Genomic DNA, 21,807 nt, shown 5'->3' on the forward strand with positions numbered 1-21,807 from the left:
TTTTACTGAATATTGATTGAACTGAGAAATTCTGATCATACTTCACTGCAGAAGAAAGCAGCTTACAATTTGATGCAAACTTCATCTTATTTAGTGTTAATGCAATGTACCTTTGAATTTCCAACTAGATAGACAGGGTATTTTATTGTTACATGCCCAGGGGTTATGCTACCAATTAAGTAGATATACCTCAATGTGAGACATCTTTCAAAAGAGAAAGACACTAAAAGGAGTGTCTGAACACAAGAAAATTTCTACAACAGATTCAAAATCGTAAAGCATTACACAGAATAGGGAGAGATCGCACTAAATAAATTACAGAAAGTTAGCAATGGCACTGTAAAATGAATGAAATTGGGCACAAATCTATCAATATGGCTTAAAAATGTGGCTGATGAATTGATAGGTACGTTACACATCAACTGAGTTAAATAAAAAGCAGTTGTCTAATTTCATGATCCACATGTTTTAGGAGTATAACTTTTAGTGGGGTTTGATGCAAACATGTGAACAGGACAGCTAACACAATAGTGTGACTTCTCAGTTATGTTTGGTGGCTGGAACTACATGCAGATTCAATGTGGATTCTTTTAACCATTGAATCCTGGTGTACTGCACAAGAGCTACTGTTTTAGGAGCTAATATTAAGTGATGTGTCACACTGAATACCGCTCAATAACTCAATGTAATTACCGTTTTCGAGAGTCATTTTGAAAGTAAGTTTCATATTTGTAGTGATTTTCAAGCTGATTAATACTTTTGATCAGTCTTTGAAAATTGTCCAATTGTCATAGTACATAACACACCTTGAACTGAAATGAAATCAGAAAGTGCTGGAAAAACTCAGCAGGTCTGGCAGCATCTGTGGTGAGAGAAATTGAGTTAATGTTTCAAGTCGAATATGGCTCTTCTTCTGACCTGCTGAGTTTTTCCAGCACTTTGTTTTTATTTCAGGTTTCCAGCATCTGTAGTATTTTGCTTTTATTGCACCTTGGGCAGAATTTTGCCCTTGGTGTGCGGGATCAGCGGGAGGCAGGCGGGAAGCCAACAGCCATCCGTGATCGGCTGCGCTCCGCGATTTAACGTGGCCTGTTCGCTCTGCCTGGCTGGCTTCGTCTATACGGTAATGAATGAAAGTCAATGCACGCTTGAACAGAGCATCTGTCACCAGTTTGACACAACTATAGACAGTTGATTGGGAGACTCCACACAGATCTCCCACTGACCCCTGGAAAGAGCTGAAGGCATAGAAGTTGAAGGCCACCATGACCTACTGCACCACTGGCATGGGGTGTTCACCCACACAGTTGGAACTGATCTCAAGGCCGATCCTCTGACAGATGGAGGTCACTGAGAGATGGAGCCTCCATCGGCATTGCACCTCAGACATATTGAGGTAGCTGCATTGCCGCCTGTAAACCCTGGCAGCAGGATATTGGCATCGTCTGCGACCCCTTCCGCCTTGGACTTCCTGTTGACCCTGCGCCCCTTGTGCCTACGCCTCTCTTCCTACAGGTCACTCCCCTGGACGCTGCATTGGAACACCTGGCCTCCTCTCCCTTTTGGCCCTCTCTTCCTCCTCAGAGGAGGTGCCTCCAGCAGAGACCACAATCCCCATTACCAGGGTAAGGGAAGGCTGTCTGATACCTGGAAGGCCCTGCGCGGCGTGAATCCTCTGGGGGCCTGGAAAACAACAGTTGAGTCCTGAACTGAAGCCTCTAAATTCTCTGAATTCAGCTCTGAAGCGAAATAAGTCCTGTTCACAGAAGCAACCAGTAGCAAGTGATATCCTGAGCTCTTCACTAATCGCTTTGACAAGGCCACTGACCCCTCTTATCCCGCCCGTGGATGAGGTTTTGCAAATTGTGGCCTCCCAGCCTGCCCGTTTTGCCCATGCGACAGCCTAAAAATCGTACAGGCTACGTAAAGTTGGAGACAACTGGTGTCTCAAAGGCTTTAACTGGCCACTTAATTAATGCGGGCGCACCTCCGTCTCCATTGCGTGCCCGCCTAGCGAAATATCGTGAGATTGCACGTTGACATCGGCACAATGTGCTTTATTTAACGCTCGAGCGGGTCGGGCGCACGCCTGTCTGCCAAGCTAAAAATTCTGCCCCTTGAACTGATATAGACATGACTGTGAAAACACAGAAGCTCAAGAATAAAGCATTCGCTTTCAAGAATACAAAACATTTACTATACCAAGTACAGAATACCCAATTATTGGATTTGCATTTAATATTTTACGTTTCTATAAAAAACAATTTCTTACAATATTGAAAACTAAATCTGTGTTAGTTTTTAAAAATTACACTTTATATTTGCTATAATTAACTTTAAGAACACAGAAGTGTATAATGTCATGGACAATTTCTCAACCTATTTAAATCTGCTCAAAAAGGTCAATTCACAAATTTCTCTGGAATTTATAAATATGACTATCGAGTTTCATAGCATAACAGATTTTTTAAGGATGGAACAATTTCAAAGAAACAATTTTGAGTCGATAGAATATATATAGTTTTGGTGAGAATTTGGCACAGAAATATAGCCACTTCACATTGGAATGTGCAATCAAATCTAATTGATAAAGATAAATGTCTTCATCCCGATAACTTAGATTTATATAAAAAAAGAAATGTATGAGTTATTCAGTTACAAGTAGAGTTCTCTGATAAACATTTTGAACCACACACAGCATTTATTGCCATATGATGACGTCAGGGTCGCAGTAACGCCGACTAAAATAGGAAATTGGAAATGTCAACACAGGAAGACTATGTATATATATAAAGATCTAAATTGTCACAGTTTATTACTCGTGAATGTAAATTACATTTTCTGCATGGTAATGTTTTCCCTGCAGAACAGCTGCTCTCCTGATATGAGCACATGATGATAGCTTTGTGAAAATTTTTTTCTCTTCATTATATTTAACTAGCTTCCAACGTGACTGTGTCAGCTGTGGCTCGGTGGAGCACTCTAGCTTCTGACTCGGAAGGTTCTAGGTTCAATTCCCATTCCAGTGGCCTGAGTACATGATCAATGCAGTGCGGCAGGGCTGCTGCACTGTCAGTGCTCTCTTTTGGATGAGATGTTAATGCACTCAGGCAGGTATAAAAGATACTTGCCATTTTTCTAAGAAAAACTAGGGAATTCTCTTCAGGATTCTGGCCAATATTTATTCTTCCACAAATATCACTAAAATAGATTATCTGGTCATCACCACATTGCAGGCACCACAATTTGTAGGACCTTGCTGTGCATAAATTGTCTGCCTCAATTCCTACATTACAGCAGTGAATACACTTCAAAAGGATTACCTGTAAAGCACTGTGGGATGCAGAGGTTGTAAAAGGCAATACATAAATGCAAGTTCTTTACTTTTCAGTAGATTAATTTTCTTTCTCAAAAAGATGCCTTTGCTAATTTAGCTAATTTCTCAGTCCTAATTTTCACTTCATATTTAAAGGGTGTGCCTATCAACAATGGAAGCATTCAAGCTCAGGAAAATTGCATCTTCTTCAGCAAGAGCATATGGGTTTTCATAAGCACTTTCTCCTTCATTGCTTTCAGCAGGTAAGGACCTTCAGCTAACAGACACAATTATTTGTAAAAAGTTAAAATGCTCTCAAATAAAATTATCATAATCCATGTAAAATGTTTATGCTAAAATATAGATTATTGGTTAATGCGATGGCCCATGTGCTTTCGAGGGAAAAAAGCCTATATTTTCTGTTGGGGTGAGGGTCCCTATAAGAAATAGGTTTCTCCAGGATATGATTTCTGGTAAAGCACCTGGCTTCCAGTAAATGATCATGTGACCATGTTGCCTGAGAGATAAACAATAGAGGAAAAAAAGTCAACATATGTTAATTACAGGGGTGTGATTCTGTGTTCAAGCAGTTTAGATTTTAGGTTGGAGAACAAGATGGCTGCAGCAAGAAAACATCTCTTTCAAACAGAGTTCAGTTGAAATTCTGGATGCTGGCTAAGAGTTTAAACCTCTTGTTGACTGAAGGACTCTAACAGTGAGTTGGACTTCTAATATAGCTGAACTGAGAAGGGGAGAGAGAGAGAGAGAGATACAAAACTCCACAGTTAAAGAATATTAGAACCAGGAGAGTTCTGACCTGAAGTGGCTATGCTTAAGATGCTAGAGACACCTGTGCCTGTGTTGAACGGGGAGTTTGCAAACATAGGACAGTTGGAAGAGATTTGAAGGGTAATCCTTGCCAGAAGTAAGTGGGAGACACAAGAAATCTCAACCTTCATATGAATTTATAAAGCAGTACTCAGACCAAGCAGTTAATCTTCCAATTTTTGATAAGTATCTGACTTGTGTTATTGGGGTGTAAGTCTGATAGGTGTAGAAGGAAGGGTGATTTAAAGAGTTCAGTTTAGATTGTAAGTAATTGAGTTCATTATGCGTTTATCTTTAACGTAATTGACTATTTAAGGTGAGTACATTTATTAGTAATTTATTAGTATTCATGTTCTATGATTTTTGTCTAATAAAAATCTTTTGATTTTAACAGTGAACATTGTGCTTTCATTCTTTTAGTAAATAACTGGGTTTTCAAATTCAAAAAAAAATTACTGGTCTCTACCGAGATCATAACAATAAGCATATTTATATAGTCCATCACTGGATAGCACATCACTGATCTGTCAGATCTATTAAGTATCTACAAGTTCCACTTTTGTGCACTAAGGAAGGAAAGGAATTTTTCATAACATGCGGTTCTATTCGATTTAAATGCGTTTCAATTTAACAACTTGTATTTAATAGCACATCTAATGTTGAAGAACATCCAAAACTTTTCACAAGAGAAATAATTACAGAAAGAATGGATGCCAAACCAAATAAAGAGGTAGTAGGAGTGTTAATTTAAAGCTTAACCAATGAGATAACTTTTGAGGAGGAGAGGTAGTAGAGAGGCCGAGAGGGTTAAGAAAGGAATTCCAGAGCATAGGGTTTAGATGGCTGAAAGTATTGCCACTAATGGTGAGGCAAAGGGAGGGGAGGCCAGAGAAGCCAGAACAGGAGGAACAGTGGGTCCTGGAGAGAGAGAAAGAGAGAGAGAGTGTGTTTGCCAGGCCGGAGACAGTAGAAGTTACTGATATAGGGTGAGGCGACCTTATGGAGGAATTTAAACACAAGGATAATAATTTCAAATTTGTAGAGTTGGGAGACTGGGAGTCAATGTAGTTGAGTGAGGAGAAGTGTGGAGTGTGGGACTTCAAAGAGGATAGGAAACAAGCAGCAGAATTTTGGATGAGCTAGAGTTAAATTTGTGGCTAAAGTTGAATTTAACCATACTCATACAGATAATCAAGAAGGGTGAAAGGCAATTCTAGATACCATTTACAAATTGTTGATTAATGTCAAGATGGAGTGCACAAAGTGGGGGGAAGTTCTCAAGAACTTCCATCCCTCACTATCTTAAGCAAACAGTCAGAATCAGCAAGGATCTTCAATAAGTTGACTATTATTAAAAGTCAAGTTATTTTGCTTAATCTGTATTACGTAATCTTACCTCAAATGCCCATGCTTCTTCCTGGTCACCATCCAAAAACATTATTGTTTCCTTGGAGACCTGCCCTACTTGCATCTGTAATGGTGATGCATGGAACTCAATTCTCTGTAGATTAAATCCTACTCCAACGCCTATTGCCTTTAAAAAGCTTTCTTTCAAAGCCTGGAAAGTAAAGAATTGAAGCTTGAAAATATTTGATTTTTTTCTAAATTGAAAATAAATTATATATAAATAAACTTGATAGTAAAGTGAATCCTAAAGTAGCATGAAACTACTTAGTGTGATGTAGGAAAAATAACAAAGCTACTAATTATTTTAATATCAATATTTAATTAACACCTGGAAAATCATATCAAACTGCAAAACAGAATTACATAGCTTCTGCACAAAAACAGGTCATTCGGTCCGATTGATCTATGCTGAGGTTTATGCTCCACATGAGCCTCCTCCACCCCTCTTTTACTAAACCTTGGGGCAAGTTTAATCGAATGTGGCAGGAGATAACCAGGAGATATTAGGGAGGAAAAGCAAGATGCACAGAGAATTGGGAGAGACGAATAGCACTAGAATAGGAAATAGTAAGGTAGTAGGAAAGGTCAGAGTAAGAGGGAATGCAATAAGCTCTAAATTAGGTTTACTGTGCATGCATGTGAATGCACAGAGTGTGGTAAAAAAGGCTGGTGAGCTGTAGGCACAGAGAGCCACTTTAAGATATGATGTTGAGAGACCTGGCTCCAAGAAGGGTATGATTGGGTACTAAAAATTCTTGGAAATAAGGTGTTCAGAAAAGATAGGGACCAAAGTGAATAACCTTACATTTCCCTGCACTATACTCCATCTGCTATCTTGTTGTTCATTCACTGTATCTCTTTGCAGCCTCCTCACAGCTTACATTTCCAACAAGCATTATATTGTCAGCAAACTTAGATTCATTACTCACTGTCTCTTCTTCTAAGTCCTTAATACAGATTGTAAGTAGCTGAGGTCCCAGCACTGATCCTTGCGTCACTCCACCAGTCACGGCCTGCCAACTTGAAAATGCTCCATTTATGCCTACTCTTTGCTTCCTGTCCATTAACGATTCCTCTATCCATGCTAATATATTACCCCCAACTCCATAAACCCCTATCTTGCCTATTAGCCTTTTGTGTGCCACCTTGTCAGATGCCTTTTGGAAATCCAGGTATACTAAATCTACTGGTTCCCCTTCATCTCCCCTACTAGTTACATTCTTTAAAAATGAATTTGTCAAAACAATTTCCCTCGTAAAACCATGTTGACTTTGTCCGATCATACTATGATTTTTAAATGCATTGTTAAGACTTTCTTAATAATAAATTCCAGCAATTTCCCAATGTCTGATGTCAGGCCTGTAGTTCCCTGATTTCTCTCTCTCTCCTTTCCTGAAGAGCAATCTCACATTTGCTAACTTCCAATCTGCTGGGACTGTGATAGAATCTAGAAATTTTTGCAAAATTATTATCAATGCATCCACTAGCTCAGCAACTATTTTTCTTGAATAGCAGTGTTACATTTGAGAAAGCAGGTAATAAGGCTGGAAGCAGGTAATAAGGCTGGAAGCAGGTAATAAGGTAATACAGGATTCTGGGCTTTATAAATAGAGGTATACAGTACAAAAGCAAAGAAGTTATGATAAACTTATATAAAACACTGGTTCAGCCTCAACTGGAGAAGCGTGTCCAGCTTTTGGCACCACACTCTAGGAAAGATATGAAGGCATTACAGGGGGTGTCAAAAGATTCATGAGAATGGTTCCAGGGATGAGGAACTTTAATAAACATGGATAGATTGGAAAAGCTAGGGCTGCTTTTCCTTAGAAAAGGGAGATTTGTTAGGGGGCTCAAAATATTGAGCGGTCTAGATAGATTAGATAAGGAAAAACTGTTCCCGTTGGTGGAAGGGTTAAGAACCTGACAACACCGATTTAAGTTAATTACAAATATTACACCCTTGTTGAAAAAAAGTGTGTATGGATAAGCCTAGCAACTACAGGCCAATAAATTTAACCTTGGTGGCGGGAAAGCTTTTAATCCAGGACAAAATTAACAGTCACTTGGACAAATGTGGAACAATTAAGGAAAGCCAGTATAGATTTGTTAAGGGCATATTGTGTTTAATTAACTTGTTAGAGTTTTTGACGAGGTAACAGAGAAGGTAATGCAGTTGATATAAGGTACATGGACTTCAAAAGATGTGATGCTGACATGAGGGAAACCTTTTTTTACGCAGTGAGTGGTTAGGATCTGAAATGCACTGCCTGGGAGTATTGTGCAGGTAGATTCAATCGTGGTTTTCAAAAAGGAATTGCACAATTACCTGAAGAAAAAAATTAATAGGACTAAGAGGAAAAGGCTGGGTAGTGGGGTTAGGCAAGCTGCACTTACAGGCAACCGGCATGGACAAGGCAGGCTGAATGGCCTCTTTCTGTGCTGAAATCATTCTATGTTTCTATTAGCAAAGCCATCTATTCCTTTCTCCATCATGCACTTATCTATCTTCCCCTTAAGTGCACCTGAGTTGTTCGTCTCTACTATTAATTGTGATAGCAAGTTCCGCATTCTTACCATTCTTTCAGTAAAGAGGTTTCCTCTGAATTCTCTATTGGTGACTACCTTATATTTATTGCCCCTAGATTTGGCCACACCACAAATGGAAACATCTTCTCTACATCCACCTTATCAAACCTCTTCATAATTTTACAACTATTTAGTCACCCCCAGCCTTCTCTTTCCTAGATAAATCACTTAAGCTTGTCAGACTCCCCTGATAAGTGTACCCTCTCAGTCCTTCCCAACCTACATAGATTTCTCAATTCAATTTAAGCAGCAAAATAGTTAAAGGAACATCTTAGAAACAAGACCAAATTCTCTGAACCAAATATTTATATTCAGCTGGCACAGTATTTGATTGACAATTTTACCAACTGTTCAAATTATGATACTAATATAATGACTATGAAAGCGGTGCCAACAAAGCTCGGGGATCTGGGCTGTCAGGAAGTCCTTAATGACGATAATTAGTAGGTTCATTACTAACCTTAGACACAAGTGTGGGCGAGGGGGGTTAGTCAGGTCAGTTGGGTTGGGTAGGGTGGGTAGTTGGGTCAAGGGGGTGGGTGATCGGATCAGGTTGGAGTGGGTGGTCTGGTCAAGTCAGGGTGGGTGGGAGGTCCGGATGGCCGGGGTGGGGTGGATAGTTGGTTGGGGTTTGGATCTCGGACAGTGGTGGAGGGGTTGGGGGGGGCAGGGGTCAGGTCAGGGGTTTGTGGGGAGTGAGTGGTCTGGTTCAGTGGGGTGGGAAGTTGGGCTGTGTGACTGGATAGCTGGCTCCAGAGGGGCGGAGATTGAGGGTTGTGGGTAGTAGGTTCAGGGCATGGGTAGTCAGTTCGAGGGACGTCTGGAGGATGGGTAGTTGGGTTGGGGAGTCGTTGGGGGGTGTGGGGTAGCATATGTGAGAGTTGATGGGCTGAGTTGCACAGTTTATCACCGTGTTACATCAGAGATTAAACGGTGTAACAATTCTAAGGTAAGGGTAAGTATCTGAATAAGCAGTCCATATCTAGCCCAAGTCTTCGACACTGAGATCAGTGTAAGAGACATTGGTCGAGGGTCCAGCAAGTGCAAATCAAACCATCGTAAACTTCCTGGGCAATTACAGCACCAATGCATGCGTCAGGATTGTTTCTAAATGGCAACTGCCTCATTTATCAAAATAGAAGAGATTTGCTAAAATGTTCGAGGAATGAGCAATAATAGCTATATGGATAGACTGGAGGAGCTGGAGCTGTTCTCCTTGGGGCGGAGGAAATTGAGAAGGGATTTGATAGGTGTTAAATGATCTCCTGTGCTATGAACATAGGAACATAGGAAATAGGAGGAGTAGGCCATTTAGCCCGTCGAGGCTGTTCCGCCATTCAAATAGATTATGGCTGATCATCTACCTCTTGTGCCATTTTTCCCCACCATCCCCATATCCCTTGATTTCATTAGTATCCAGAAATCTATTGATTTCTGTCTTGAACATGCTCAATGATTGACTTTCCACAGCTATAAGCTTCTATGGTTCTATATTCGGTGCAGGTATGATGTGGTGGGCATCACGGAGACATGCTGCAAGGGGATCAGGACTGGGAGCTAAATATACAAGGATATACATCCTATCGAAAAGATAGGCAGGTTGGCAGAGGGGATGGGGTTGCTTTGTTAGTAAGAAATGAAATTAAATCGATAGCAAGAAACGACGTAGGGTCAGATGATGTAGAATCTGTGTGGGTAGAGTTGAGGAACCGCAACTATAATGGGAGTTACGTACAGGCCTCCGAACAGTAGTCAGGATGTGGGGCACAAGATACACCAGGAGATAGAAAAGGCGTGTAAGAAAGGCAAGGTTACAGTGATCATGGGGGATTTCAATATGCAGGTAGACTGGGAAAATCAGGTTGGTAGTGGATCCCAAGAAAAGGAATTTGTGGAATGTCTACGAGATGGCTTTTTGGAGCAGCTTGTGGTGGAGCCCACTAGGGAACAGGCAATTCTAGATTTAGTGATGTGTAATGAGGCAGATTTGATAAGGGAGCTTAAGGTGAAGGAACCCAGAGGAGGAAGTGACCATATAATGATAGAATTTACCCTGTAATTTGAGAGGAAAAAGCGGGAATCAGATGTAACGGTATTACAGTTGAATAAAGGCAACTACAGAGGCATGAGAGAGGAGCTGGCCAGAATTGACTGGGAGATGAGCCTAGCAGGAAAGACAGTGGAACAGCAATGGCAGGAGTTTCTGGGAGTAATTTGGGAGACACAGCAAAAATTCATCCCTAGGAAGAAGAAGCATACTAAACGGGGGGACGAGGCAATCATGGCTGACAAGGGAAGTCAGGGACAGCATAAAAGCTAAAGAGAAAGCATACAATGCGGCGAAGAGCAGTGGGAAACCAGGGGATTGGGAGGCTTACAAAGACTAACACAGGACAACTAAAAAAGAAATAAGGAGGGAGAAAATTAAATATGAAGGTAAACTAGCCAGTAATATAAAAGGAGGTTGCAAGAGTTTTTTTTAGATATATAAAGGGTAAGAGAGAGGCAAAAGTGGACATTGGGCCGCTGGAAAATGATGCTGGAGAAGTAGTAGTGGGGAACAAAGAAATGGCGGAGGAACTGAATAGGTACTTTGCGTCAGTCTTCACGGTGGAAGACACGAGTAACATCTCCAAAGTTCAAGAGAGTCGGGGGGCAGAGGTGAGTATGGTGGCCATTACCAAGGAGAAGGTGCTAGGAAAACTGAAATGTCTGAAGGTGGATAAATCACCTGGACCAGATGGATTACACCCCAGAGTTCTGAAGGAGATCGCTGAAGAGATAGTGGAGGCGTTAGTGGTGATCTTTCAGGAATCACTGGAGTCAGGGAGGGTCCCAGAGGACTGGAAAATCGCTAATGTAACCCCCCTGTTTAAGAAGGGAGTGAGGCAAAAGATGGGAAATTACAGGCCGATTAGCCTGACCTCGGTCATTGGTAAGATTTTAGAGTCCATTAATAAGGATGAGATTTCAGAATACTTGGAAGTGTATGGTAAAATAGGGCAAAGTCAGCATGGTTTCAACAAGGGGAGGTCATGTCTGACAAATTTGTTAGAATTCTTTGAGGAGGTAACGAGCAGGTTAGACAAAGGAGAGCCAATGGATGTTATCTACTTGGACTTCCAGAAGGCCTTTGACAAGGTGCCGCACAGGAGGCTGCTCAGTAAGATAAGAGCCCATGGTGTTAGAGGCAAGGTACTAGCATGGATAGAAGATTGGCTGTCTGGCAGGAGGCAGAGAGTGGGGATAAGGGGGTCCATCTCAGGATGGCGGCCGGTGACTAGTGGAGTTCTGCAGGGGTCAGTGTTGGGACCACAACTTTTCACTTTATACATTAATGATCTAGATGAAGGAACTGAGGGCATTCTGGCTAAGTTTGCAGATGATACAAAGATAGGTGGAGGGACAGGTAGTATTGAGGAGGCGGGGAGGCTGCAGAAGGATTTGGACAGGTTAGGAGAATGGGCAAAGAAGTGGCAGATGGAATACAACGTGGGGAAGTGTGAGGTCATGCACTTTGGTAGGAAGAATAGACGCATAGACTATTTTCTAAATGGGGAGAGAATTCAGAAATCTGGAGTGCAAAGGGACTTGGGAGTCCTAGTCCAGGATTCTCTTAAGGTTAACTTGCAGGTTGAGTTGGTAGTTAGGAAGGCAAATGCAATGTTGGCATTTATTTCGAGAGGACTAGAATATAAAAGCAGGGGTGTGCTGCTGAGGCTTTTTAAGGCTCTGGTCAGACCACATTTAGAATATTGTGAGCAATTTTGGGCCCTGTATCTCAGGAAGGATATTCTGGCCCTGGAGTGGGTCCAGAGGAGGTTCATGAGAACGATCCCAGGAATGAAAGGCTTAACATATGAGGAACGTTTGAGGACTCTGGGTCTATACTCGATGGAGTTTAGAAGGATGAGGGGGGATCTGATTGAAACTTACAGAATACTGAAAGGCCTGGATAGAGTGGACGTGGGGAAGATGTTTCCATTAGTAGGAGAGACTAGGACCCGAGGGCACAGCCTCAGAGTAAAGGGAAGACCTTTTAGAACAGAGATGAGGAGAAACTTCTTTAGCCAGAGAGTGATGAATCTATGGAATTCATTGCCACAGAAGGTTGTGGAGGCCAGGTCATTGAGTGTATTTAAGATCGAGATAGACAGGTTCTTGACTGGTAAGGGGATCAAAGGTTACGGGAGAAGGCGGGAGAATGGGGTTGAGAAATTTATCAGCCATGATTGAATGGCGGAGCAGACTCGATGGGCCGAATGGCCTAATTTCTGCTCCTATGTCTTATGGTCTAATTGTGGTCCTGAATTAAGTTGACCCAAGTGAGCAGCTGGGAGTTTCTTGCATGTAATAGCTGAATCAAGGGTGCTATTATACTATAGCTACCAATTTCAGATGCAGGAGAGCTTCCCTAATGGGTTTGCACACTGCTCTGCTCTAGAGACTGCTCAGGATCTGACTCCAGATTATTACTTTCATTTCTCCATCACAACATAAAAATGTCAGACTTAACAGCCCTTCATATTGGGGAAAGTTGCTCAGCCATAATATACAAGGTCTAGCATACTCAACCTATTGTGCAAACTGTGTGACAAAGTAATAAGGTCAAACATGCTGGAAATATATAACAGAGCTGTGAGCATTTGAAAAAATAGGTTGAGTTGATGTATTTTTGTTCTTTAGATGCTGACTGCTGTGATTTCCAGCATTCTCGTATAGATTTTCAGATTTAAACTGATTATAGTTTTTGACATTTTTAAAATCTTGATTAACAAAGTAGGTGTGTGGTACTCCTAAGGTAGAATCATCATACCTCATTTGTTAAAGCCCTAATGTGGTCTTCTCTTATGGACCTTCTGAACAGATCATGTGACAGAGGATATGCAAAACAAATAACATTTTTAACCATTATTATTTCTGCAGCAAAACCAATTAAAATGTTGCAGTATTTTCCATTAAATTACTTTAAAATGAACTCTAATTGCTAAAAACAAAATTCACTAAAAGGTTTACGTTCAATTACCAGCACTTAAAACAGGATGGTGTGAATTGCCTTGAATATTCAATAGTTTGAGACAAGTGTAATCAGGAGTGACATGGAGAATCAATACACACTACATATCTGCATAATTCTAAGCAATTGCTTGAGTGACAAGTTTCTGCAGCAAAGAAAAAGTTTCAAACCCAAATAGCTGGAATTAGGATCGAGTGGTATGCATAAAATAGTCAAAACAAAGTTGAAGAGTTTTAAGCATTAATAACTATAGTGTGATATGATATAGCGCCTATAACAGAGATATGTCTTAAATCTGGACAGGACTGGGAACTTAGTTTTCCTGGTTATAACATTTTTAGGAAATGTAGCCAGCAGCGGCTCCCAGCCAGGAACAAACTCTGTCCTACGAGCCTTTTGGAGAGGATGAGCAGCGAAACACTTATGATACTGGCCCTCAGGTTGCACCTAAGAGTATTAGAACAAGGCAAAGAGACACATGTGTAGTCACCAGGGGAAGCATTGCATCAGGAAACAGTATCGGGTCACTTTGTACTTTATTGCAATAGAATGTGCACTGACATCACTATTGTAATGTGGGAAATGTAGCAGCCAATTTGCACAGAGCAAACTCTCACAAACAACAACGTGATAATGATAATCTGTTTTTGTGATGTTGGTTGAGGGATGAATATTGGCCAGGGCATTAGGGATAACTCCCCCGCTCTTTTTCAAAATAGTGCCATTGATCAGTTGTGTTTTCCAAAATGTCATAATTTCCTTAAAGCTTTTAGCTGGATAAAGGGATTGCAGGAGGTGTGGTAATATATGGATTTTCAGAAGGCTTTTGATGAGGTTTCTCAAGAAGCTTGTTAAAAGAAATGTAGATATGTGGTGCAAGAGTAAATGTAATAATATGGGTTGAAAGTTGATTAAAGAACATGAAGCAATAAGGGTAAATGGATGTTGCTTGAATTAGAAAATGATTAGAAGCATATCCAGAGGCCAGTGCTGGGTCCACTATTGTTCTCAGTGCATATAGATGGTTTGGATGTGGATGTAGCAGACAGGAATCTCAAAATTTGATGATGTTGCAAAAATAGGAGGTTTGACATACAGTGAATAGCACCATAAAACACTTCAGAAAAATGTTCAGGTTAGCAGAATCAGCAGACAGATGGCAAATGCAATTTGATGTGAGTAAGTGATAAGTAATACATTTTGGGAGAAAAAAACATTGAAGGAAGTATGCACATACTGGTAATACAATTAAGGGGGTGGATGAAGAACTGGGGGTGGAAGAGGTGGGGGGAATTGTGGGATCAAATGCAAAATTCCCAGAAAGTGGGAGTGTAGGAGTTTTGGTAGATAAAACCAAAAAGAAGGCAATAAAATTTAGGGTTTCATAAATAGTGTAAAGAAGTAATGATCGATCTATATAAAACCTTGGTTAAGCTGTCTGCAATAATGGCTATCCAATTACAGAAAGGGCATTACTAAGATGATACTACAAATGGGAAACTATAGTTATGAGAAAAAACTTAAAATGCATGGATTATTTCAATCGGAGCAGAGAAGGGTTTTAATAGAAGTCTTAAGCTATGAAAATTTATGGGGTGAAGAGGAAAAGGCCATTTCCTCTGCTTTGGAAGTCAGTGGCAACCAATCATCAATTTAAAATTATCACTAAGAGTGAGGTGAGGTGTTAGGAGATAATTTTGCACTTTAACATACAGGATTCTCAGAACTGTGCAACAAGGAATGGCTGAATCACAGACTTGCAGCTTTTAGAGGAAATTGAATGATCATTTGAAACAAAGGGAGATACAAGGCCATCATGAAAGCAGGGCAGGGGGATTAAATTTGAATTACTCTAGCTAAGATCCAACATAGACAATGGGCTGAACAGCCTATTTCTATGTTGGAAAATTGCTTGGTTCTAAAAAGTAAAGTTCATTAAACTTAATTGCAGTATTTCCTAGAAACCAGATCCTGGCTGAAATTTATATGGGATTTAAACTACCATCACCATTTCAATATTCTCATTAACATTTATTTATCTAAAAAAACAAAATTTATACTTAGCTAGAAACTAAATGAAGGTGAATAGGCCAACAAACTTTATATTCGTAGCAGTGTACCCAGAATATAAATTTACAACCCTTAGCTTGCAAGTTTAAAAATATATGTGAAAGCACCAAGTGTGGTAAATAAAATCAGTAAGTTACATTTGCAAATTGCCATGTGTGGCTATAACAGAGACCTAGTTCAAAGAGGGATAGGACTGGTATTAAATATTCCTGGATACAAGGTGTTCAGGAAAGAAGGAAAGGGTGAGGGGTGGCGGTATTAACAAGAAGAACATTGCATTCTGGAGAGAATGTCCCAGAGAGATCAAGGGCAGAATCTATTTGGCTAGAGCTGAGGAACAAAAAAGGTGTAATGACATTGCTTGCTGTAATCTATAGGCCACCAACTAGTGGGAAAGATGTAGAGGAATAAATTTGCAAGGAAATTACAGAGAGGTACAAGAATTATAGAGTAGTTATAGTAGGGGACCTCAATTATCTGAATATAGACTGGGATAGTAGCAGTGCAAAGGGCAGAGAGGGTCAAGAGTTTCTAGAGTGTACACAGGAAAATTTTACACAGCAGTGTGCTTCCAGTCCAACGAAAAAGGAGGCACGATTAGTCCTGCTTCTTGGGAACGAGGTGGGCCAAGTGGATCAAATGTCAGTCAGAGAATATTTAGGGGACAGTGATCATTGTATCATAAGGTTTAGGTTGGCTATGGAAAAGGACAAAGAGCTATTCAGAGTAAGAATAATTAACTGGGTGAAAGCCAACTTCAAAGGGGTAAGAATAATTCCAATGGGCTACTTTTAAAGAAGAGATAGTTCAGGTCCTGTGGCACAGTCCATAGCTCTGAACCAGGAACTCTGGGTTTGAGTTCCACTCCGGGACTTGATGACCACGGAATGTACATTCATAATGTGACCAAACAGGTTGATTATCAATCTGCAAACCCTTCCAAATGCCTATGTCAGGCGGTAAGAGCAGCAGAGTCTCCTGGTCAGCCAGAACCTGCAGAAGGGAACAGCAAACCACTGCAGTACCTTGACAAGCATAACCATGGACCAACATATGGAAGTCCATGGTTGCCACTGCCTTTTTAGGGGATGGTACCTGAAGAGAGTGTGTTCAGGCACAATCAAAGTATGTTCCCACAAATGGGAAAGGTAGAGCAAACAATTCCAGAGCTCTTTGGATAACAAAAGAGATAGGGATTAAGATGAAAGGAGGAAGTTATAGCTCATGGAATAAAAGGTACAGTAGCAACATGGATACAAAACTGGCTGAGTGACAGGAAACAGAGAGTAGTGGTTAATGGATATTTTTGGGCTGAAGCAAGGTATGTAATGGAGTTCCCCAGCAGTTGGTGTTAGGACCTTTGCTCTTCCTGATATCTATTAATGACCTAGACATTGGTATACAGGGCACAGTTTCGAAATTTGAGGATGATATGAAACTTGGAAACATCATGAACTGTGAGGAGGATGGTGTAGAAGTTCAAAAGGACATCAACAAGTTGATGGAATGGGCAGACAAATGGCAGATGAAATTCAATGCAGAGGAGTGTGAAGTAATTCACTTTGGTAGGAAGAACACAGAGACAATATAGAATAAAGGGTACAATTTTAAAAGGGGTGCAGGAACAGAGGGTCCTGGGTGTATATGTGCGTAAGTCATTGAAGGTGGTAGGACAGGTTGAGAGGGCACTTAGTAAAGCATTAGGTATCCTGGACTTTAATGGGGGCATAAAGTACAAGAGCAAGGAGGTTACGGTAAACTTGTATAAAACATTGGTTTGGCCTCAATTGGAGTATTGCATCCAGTTCTGGGCACCACACTTTAGGAAAGATGTGAAGGCATTAGAGAGAATACAAGAAAGGTTCATTAGAATGGTTCCACGAACTTCAGTTAGGTGGATAGATTGGAGAAATTGAGACTGTTTTTCTTTGAGAAGAGAAGGCTGACAGGAGATTGGGCGGAGGTATTCAAAATCATGAGGGGTCTGGAAAGAGTATAAAGGGAAATACTGTTCCCATTTGTGGAAGGATTGAGAACAAGAGGACACAGATTTAAAGTAATTGGCAAAAGAAGCAATGGAGACATGAGGAGAAACTTTTTCACACAGCAAGTGGTCATGATCTGGAATGCACCACCTGAGAGTGTGGTGGAGGCGGGTTCAATCGAGGCATTCATGAAGGAATTGGATTATCTGAAAAGGAAGAATGTGCAGGGTTATGGAGAGGAGGCAGGGAATGGCATTAGCTGAATTGCTCATTCGGAAAGCTAGTGCAGATACGACGGGATAAATGGCCCCCTTCTGCACTGTAACAATTCTGTGATGTTTTAACCTAAAATGCATAACTTGTAAAGCTGTATTTTCATGTATATATCCTGAAACTAGCCAAAACAAAACAATTTTCTTTTAAATAAAACATACCCAATGTCTGTAAAACATGTCTAGTTGTGCCCATTCATCACCTGCCATATTGATTATTTTCCATTCATGGTCTGTGAATTGTCTGTTCATAATTCGGAAAAACTCGGTAACAGAACTGGTACCTGTCAAAGAAGTTAAGAAGAGAACCTCCCAGTTATTTCACAATTGAAAAAATATTCAAAACAAAAGAAAATCCCAGCGTTAAAGAATTTCAAATGGTTTGGCTAAATAGAAGACTCTAACTTACAAGTGTGATATTGTTCAATGTACATACATATCCAAAAAATTACAGATTTCATAACTGTCACTTTGTTTCCCTTATGGGGCTCTATTTTTGTACGTCCTCATTTAACGTTGTAGTGGAATGACTTACACCATACAGTTTTTATACATGTATATAATAATACATTTTATGCTCAACAAGGTGAAGGATGACAATGGCGACCATTGGTAGCCTTCTGTTTCAGCACCAACCAATCTTTAATTAGCAGCGGGGTAAAACAGATTAACTGTAAAACTCTTTCTTCTTTGCCTCAATAATATACTTCAGAGGTGCAAAAATCTATCACACCAGCAATGTGAATGTTTTATTTACATATTTATATACCACTTACCATTTATAACAATAATTTACAGTAAATCCCTGTTTAAATTTGTCCCATTTTAAGTCGTTCTGCTTTAACATCAGTCAGTTAATAGTTAAGGTTGCTTCACGCTGGGTCTGACAATAGGTGCCATTTTGGAGTGGCCTTTCCCACTCCCTGACACTCCCGGTCATTGCCTATCTTCCCTCTCGCTGAATTCCACTCTTGCCACCCTGCCTCTGGCCAACATGCCCTCCCCTGACCCTCCCAGTCGCTGCTAACCTTCTCTCTCACTGACCTTCACTCTCACCAACCGTCCCAGTTGCTGCTGGCCCTCTCCCTCACTGTCGCCCTTCCCTCTTGCTGGCCCTCCGGTTGCTGCAGACCCTCCCTCTTGCCCACCTTCCCAGTCACTGCTGACCCCCCTCGCTGACCCTCCTGGTTGCTGCCAACCTGCTTCATGCAGACTCTCCCGGTCGCTGTTGACCATCCCACTTGCTGCTGACCCTCCTGGTCACTGCTGTCTTTCCCTCTCACTGACCCTCCCTATCGCTGCCGACCTTCCCTCTCGCCACCTATCTAGCTTGAGGCTTACCTCTGCAGCCCTTCAACTTGAAGCAGCTCTTCCTGCCTCTTGCCACTCATCTCATGAACCCTTGGTCACAGCGAGAGCTAATGAGAGGGAAGCAGCAAGATGGGGGTTCGACGAAAGGGTTGGTGAGCTAGGGTTGAAGACGGCAAGGGTCGTCAAGTGGTGACCCAGATAGGCATTGAGCCAGAGGGTCGGAGAATGGGAGGGGCAGCAAAATGGAGGGTCAGGCAAGTGGGAGAGGCAGGCGAGTCGTGGAGTTGGTAAGTGGGAGAGATGACAAGCCAGAAGTACGTGGAAAGAGTCAGCAGATTTCTTTTAAAATAAAATAATTTTTAAAATATGAAAGTTATTTCATTTATGAATATAGGAATTTAGCAATGTAAATTATTTCAACTTAGCGGGTATAACGTTTTAATGTTTTTTTCTGATGAGAAAGGTCCTATAGAACCTAATTATAGCTTTTACATTGGCTGTAATGGGAAAATCTGATTTGCTTCACATTGTTTCGTTTCAAGTTGCACTTGTCAGGAATACAACTACAATGTTACGTGAGGAATTATTGTAAATGAGCAGACCAAGTGTAATGTATGTACGTTTGCTAACGATACAGCAGTTAAGTGGAAAAGTAAGCTGTGAGGTGAATACAAAGAGGCTGCAAAAGGATTTAGACAGATTTAGTGAGTAGACAAGAAGGTGACGGATGAAATGTGTGGAGAAATGTGAAGTTGTCCACTTTGGTAGATAAAATAGTAAAGCAGGATATTTTTTTAAATGGAGAGAGACTGGGAAACATTGGTATTCAAAGGGATCTGTGACACGAATCACAGAAAGTTAACATGCAGGCACAGCAAACAATTAAGAAAGCAAATGGTATGTTAGCCTTCATTACAAATGGATTTGGGCACAAGAGTAAAGAAGTTGTACTGCAATTGTACAGTAAGACCACACCTGGAGTACTGTGAACAGTTTTGTTCTCCTTATTTCAGAAATCCCGTACCCCAGAGGATGCTCACTCATCGCGTATATTCAAGACACAGATTGATAGATTTTTGGATGCTAAAGAAATCAAGATATATGGGGATAGTGTGAGAAGGTGTAGACGATCAGCCATGATCTTATTGAACGGCAGAGTAGGCTCAAGGCGCTGTTATCTGTTATCCATTATCCTGTTATTCTTAAATACCCCATCAATGTCAGTTCACAAGCAATATAGTTGTGATAAAGGGTGCATCTGGAATGGCAACTTATGTTTTCCCTTTCAGATACTGGCCAATTTCCAGAATTTTTAGTTTAGATTTCCAATAATTACAACTTTTCTTTTTATTGTCATTTCTAAATGCAGTCACTTTATTGACACAAATCAGTGTGTGCATCATTTCGAAGAAATGCAGCTGGAAGAAAGATGTTATGTTGTTTTCAAATGTTAAACCTTACAGGTTGTTTTGTTTTAGTGCAAATTCACACAAATAAATTTGCAAGATGTAACTGAACTGGCTTTTTGTGGAGAGAATGTGTCAGTCCTTGATGACTTCATATCTTAGCTTTGAGATATTTGTTGTCTAACAATCCTGAGCAGGAAGTTATAAAATGGACTAGTTATAATCAATACACTGAAAAATTACTTAATTAATTGGGTTTAATCTTTTCTTCAAAACTGAGTAGCTGCCTTAACCCCTCAAGAGAACACAAAAGAATCACAATCCTACATTGGTATTAAAGGGCTACGTAAGTGAAGCAAACAATGTTTTCCAGAGAACAGTTAAGAAATTACACAAACTAGAGTTGAAATTTATAGTAAAACTCTTTGACTTTGACATTAATCTTCCATGGAATATTGATGTGGTGATTACAGCATGTTTACAAGTAATCTTCATTAACCACACAAAACGGGCTTGCATTTAGCTGATGTGGCTAGCCATTGCCCTGAAAGTTGAATTAAATGCTCAAACTATGTTAATGGAAAAAAGGATGTATCTGAAAACAAAATCGATTAAAACTATTTGTTTTCTTTTGCAATTTTATAAAAAGAGTCAATAATGGTCCATGTCAGGAAATACAAATATTACAATAAATACACTAAAGACAGAAAATGCAGAACTGAAAGGATAGGACTGAAAATCACACTCCTAAATACAGAGCACTTTTCAATTCAGTAAAGCAAGAGCTTGTTTACCATTCATTTCAGAAGTGAGTAAAGAACAGAGCACAGTATTCAATACGTCACAGAAGTCAACTGATAAACTATGCATGGTGTAGTTCACTAACAAGATCATTATTTGGACAGAGCACTAGTGTGTTTACAACTGCAGGAGATGTGAGGAGTAAAATATATGATAATCACTTTATCAGTGTTTACAGGCATGCATTTGAGTACGCAAGTTAAATTGTTCAGTTCCAACTGCTTGCAGCTTTCAGAAGAACTTGCAGTAGTTTTCACTGTGGAGGTGATTTGCTGAAGGCTCAATTTATTATCATTTATTTAGAGAAGCATCAAATGAACATTTCAGGGTGCTGAATTTATGTTTGCCTGTTTATACAGCCGTTTTAAAATGTGTAATGAATATTCTGCATTTAACATATTACAAGAACATATGGCCTTTCAAATACTCGTTAGAAGATATAAAGAGAATATACATGTCTAGGACTCATTGGATATAATATTTACCTAAGACATCAACAAAAAGGAACATTATAAGTGACTTTGACTTCTATAAATTGCGCTGAGGCTGCTCCTTGGATAAATATTGGCCCAAAAAATTCCTGTCAACGAATGGCGCCAGTTGGATTTGCTCTTGCCATCTTAATGCCCATGATAATTCGTACTGCCAGGTTGCCAAAAGTTCAAAGATGGAGACTGCGCAGCACCGTCTGCAGGACATTTCAGATCTCAGTAAAAGGGCAAACAACTGTGTATCTCCTTAACAAATCAGATTGAAGAATTATGAAATGAACAGCACAGTCTGAACAAGGAGGAGTAAGTTACACTGA

General features: G+C 40.4%; 1 protein-coding gene across 3 annotated transcripts in view; it reads right to left on the reverse strand.

Annotated features, from left to right (window-relative positions):
• Positions 1–21,807, reverse strand: part of aasdhppt (aminoadipate-semialdehyde dehydrogenase-phosphopantetheinyl transferase) — a 61,233-nt gene that overhangs the window by 22,210 nt on the left and 17,216 nt on the right. Inside the window, exons 3-4 of one of the 3 annotated variants that reach the window (XM_078545508.1) lie at positions 17,644–17,765; positions 5,541–5,702 (exon numbers count right to left, since the gene is read on the reverse strand). In XM_078545508.1, coding sequence (XP_078401634.1) covers positions 5,541–5,702; positions 17,644–17,765 — 284 coding nt within the window. The remainder of the gene's footprint in view (positions 1–5,540; positions 5,703–17,643; positions 17,766–21,807) is intronic. The other 2 variants (XM_078545509.1, XM_078545510.1) reach the window with 2 other exon arrangements.

The sequence above is a fragment of the Cetorhinus maximus genome, chromosome 7 (genome assembly GCF_964194155.1).
Source record: "Cetorhinus maximus chromosome 7, sCetMax3.hap1.1, whole genome shotgun sequence".
NCBI classification, from domain to species: Eukaryota; Metazoa; Chordata; class Chondrichthyes; order Lamniformes; family Cetorhinidae; genus Cetorhinus; species Cetorhinus maximus.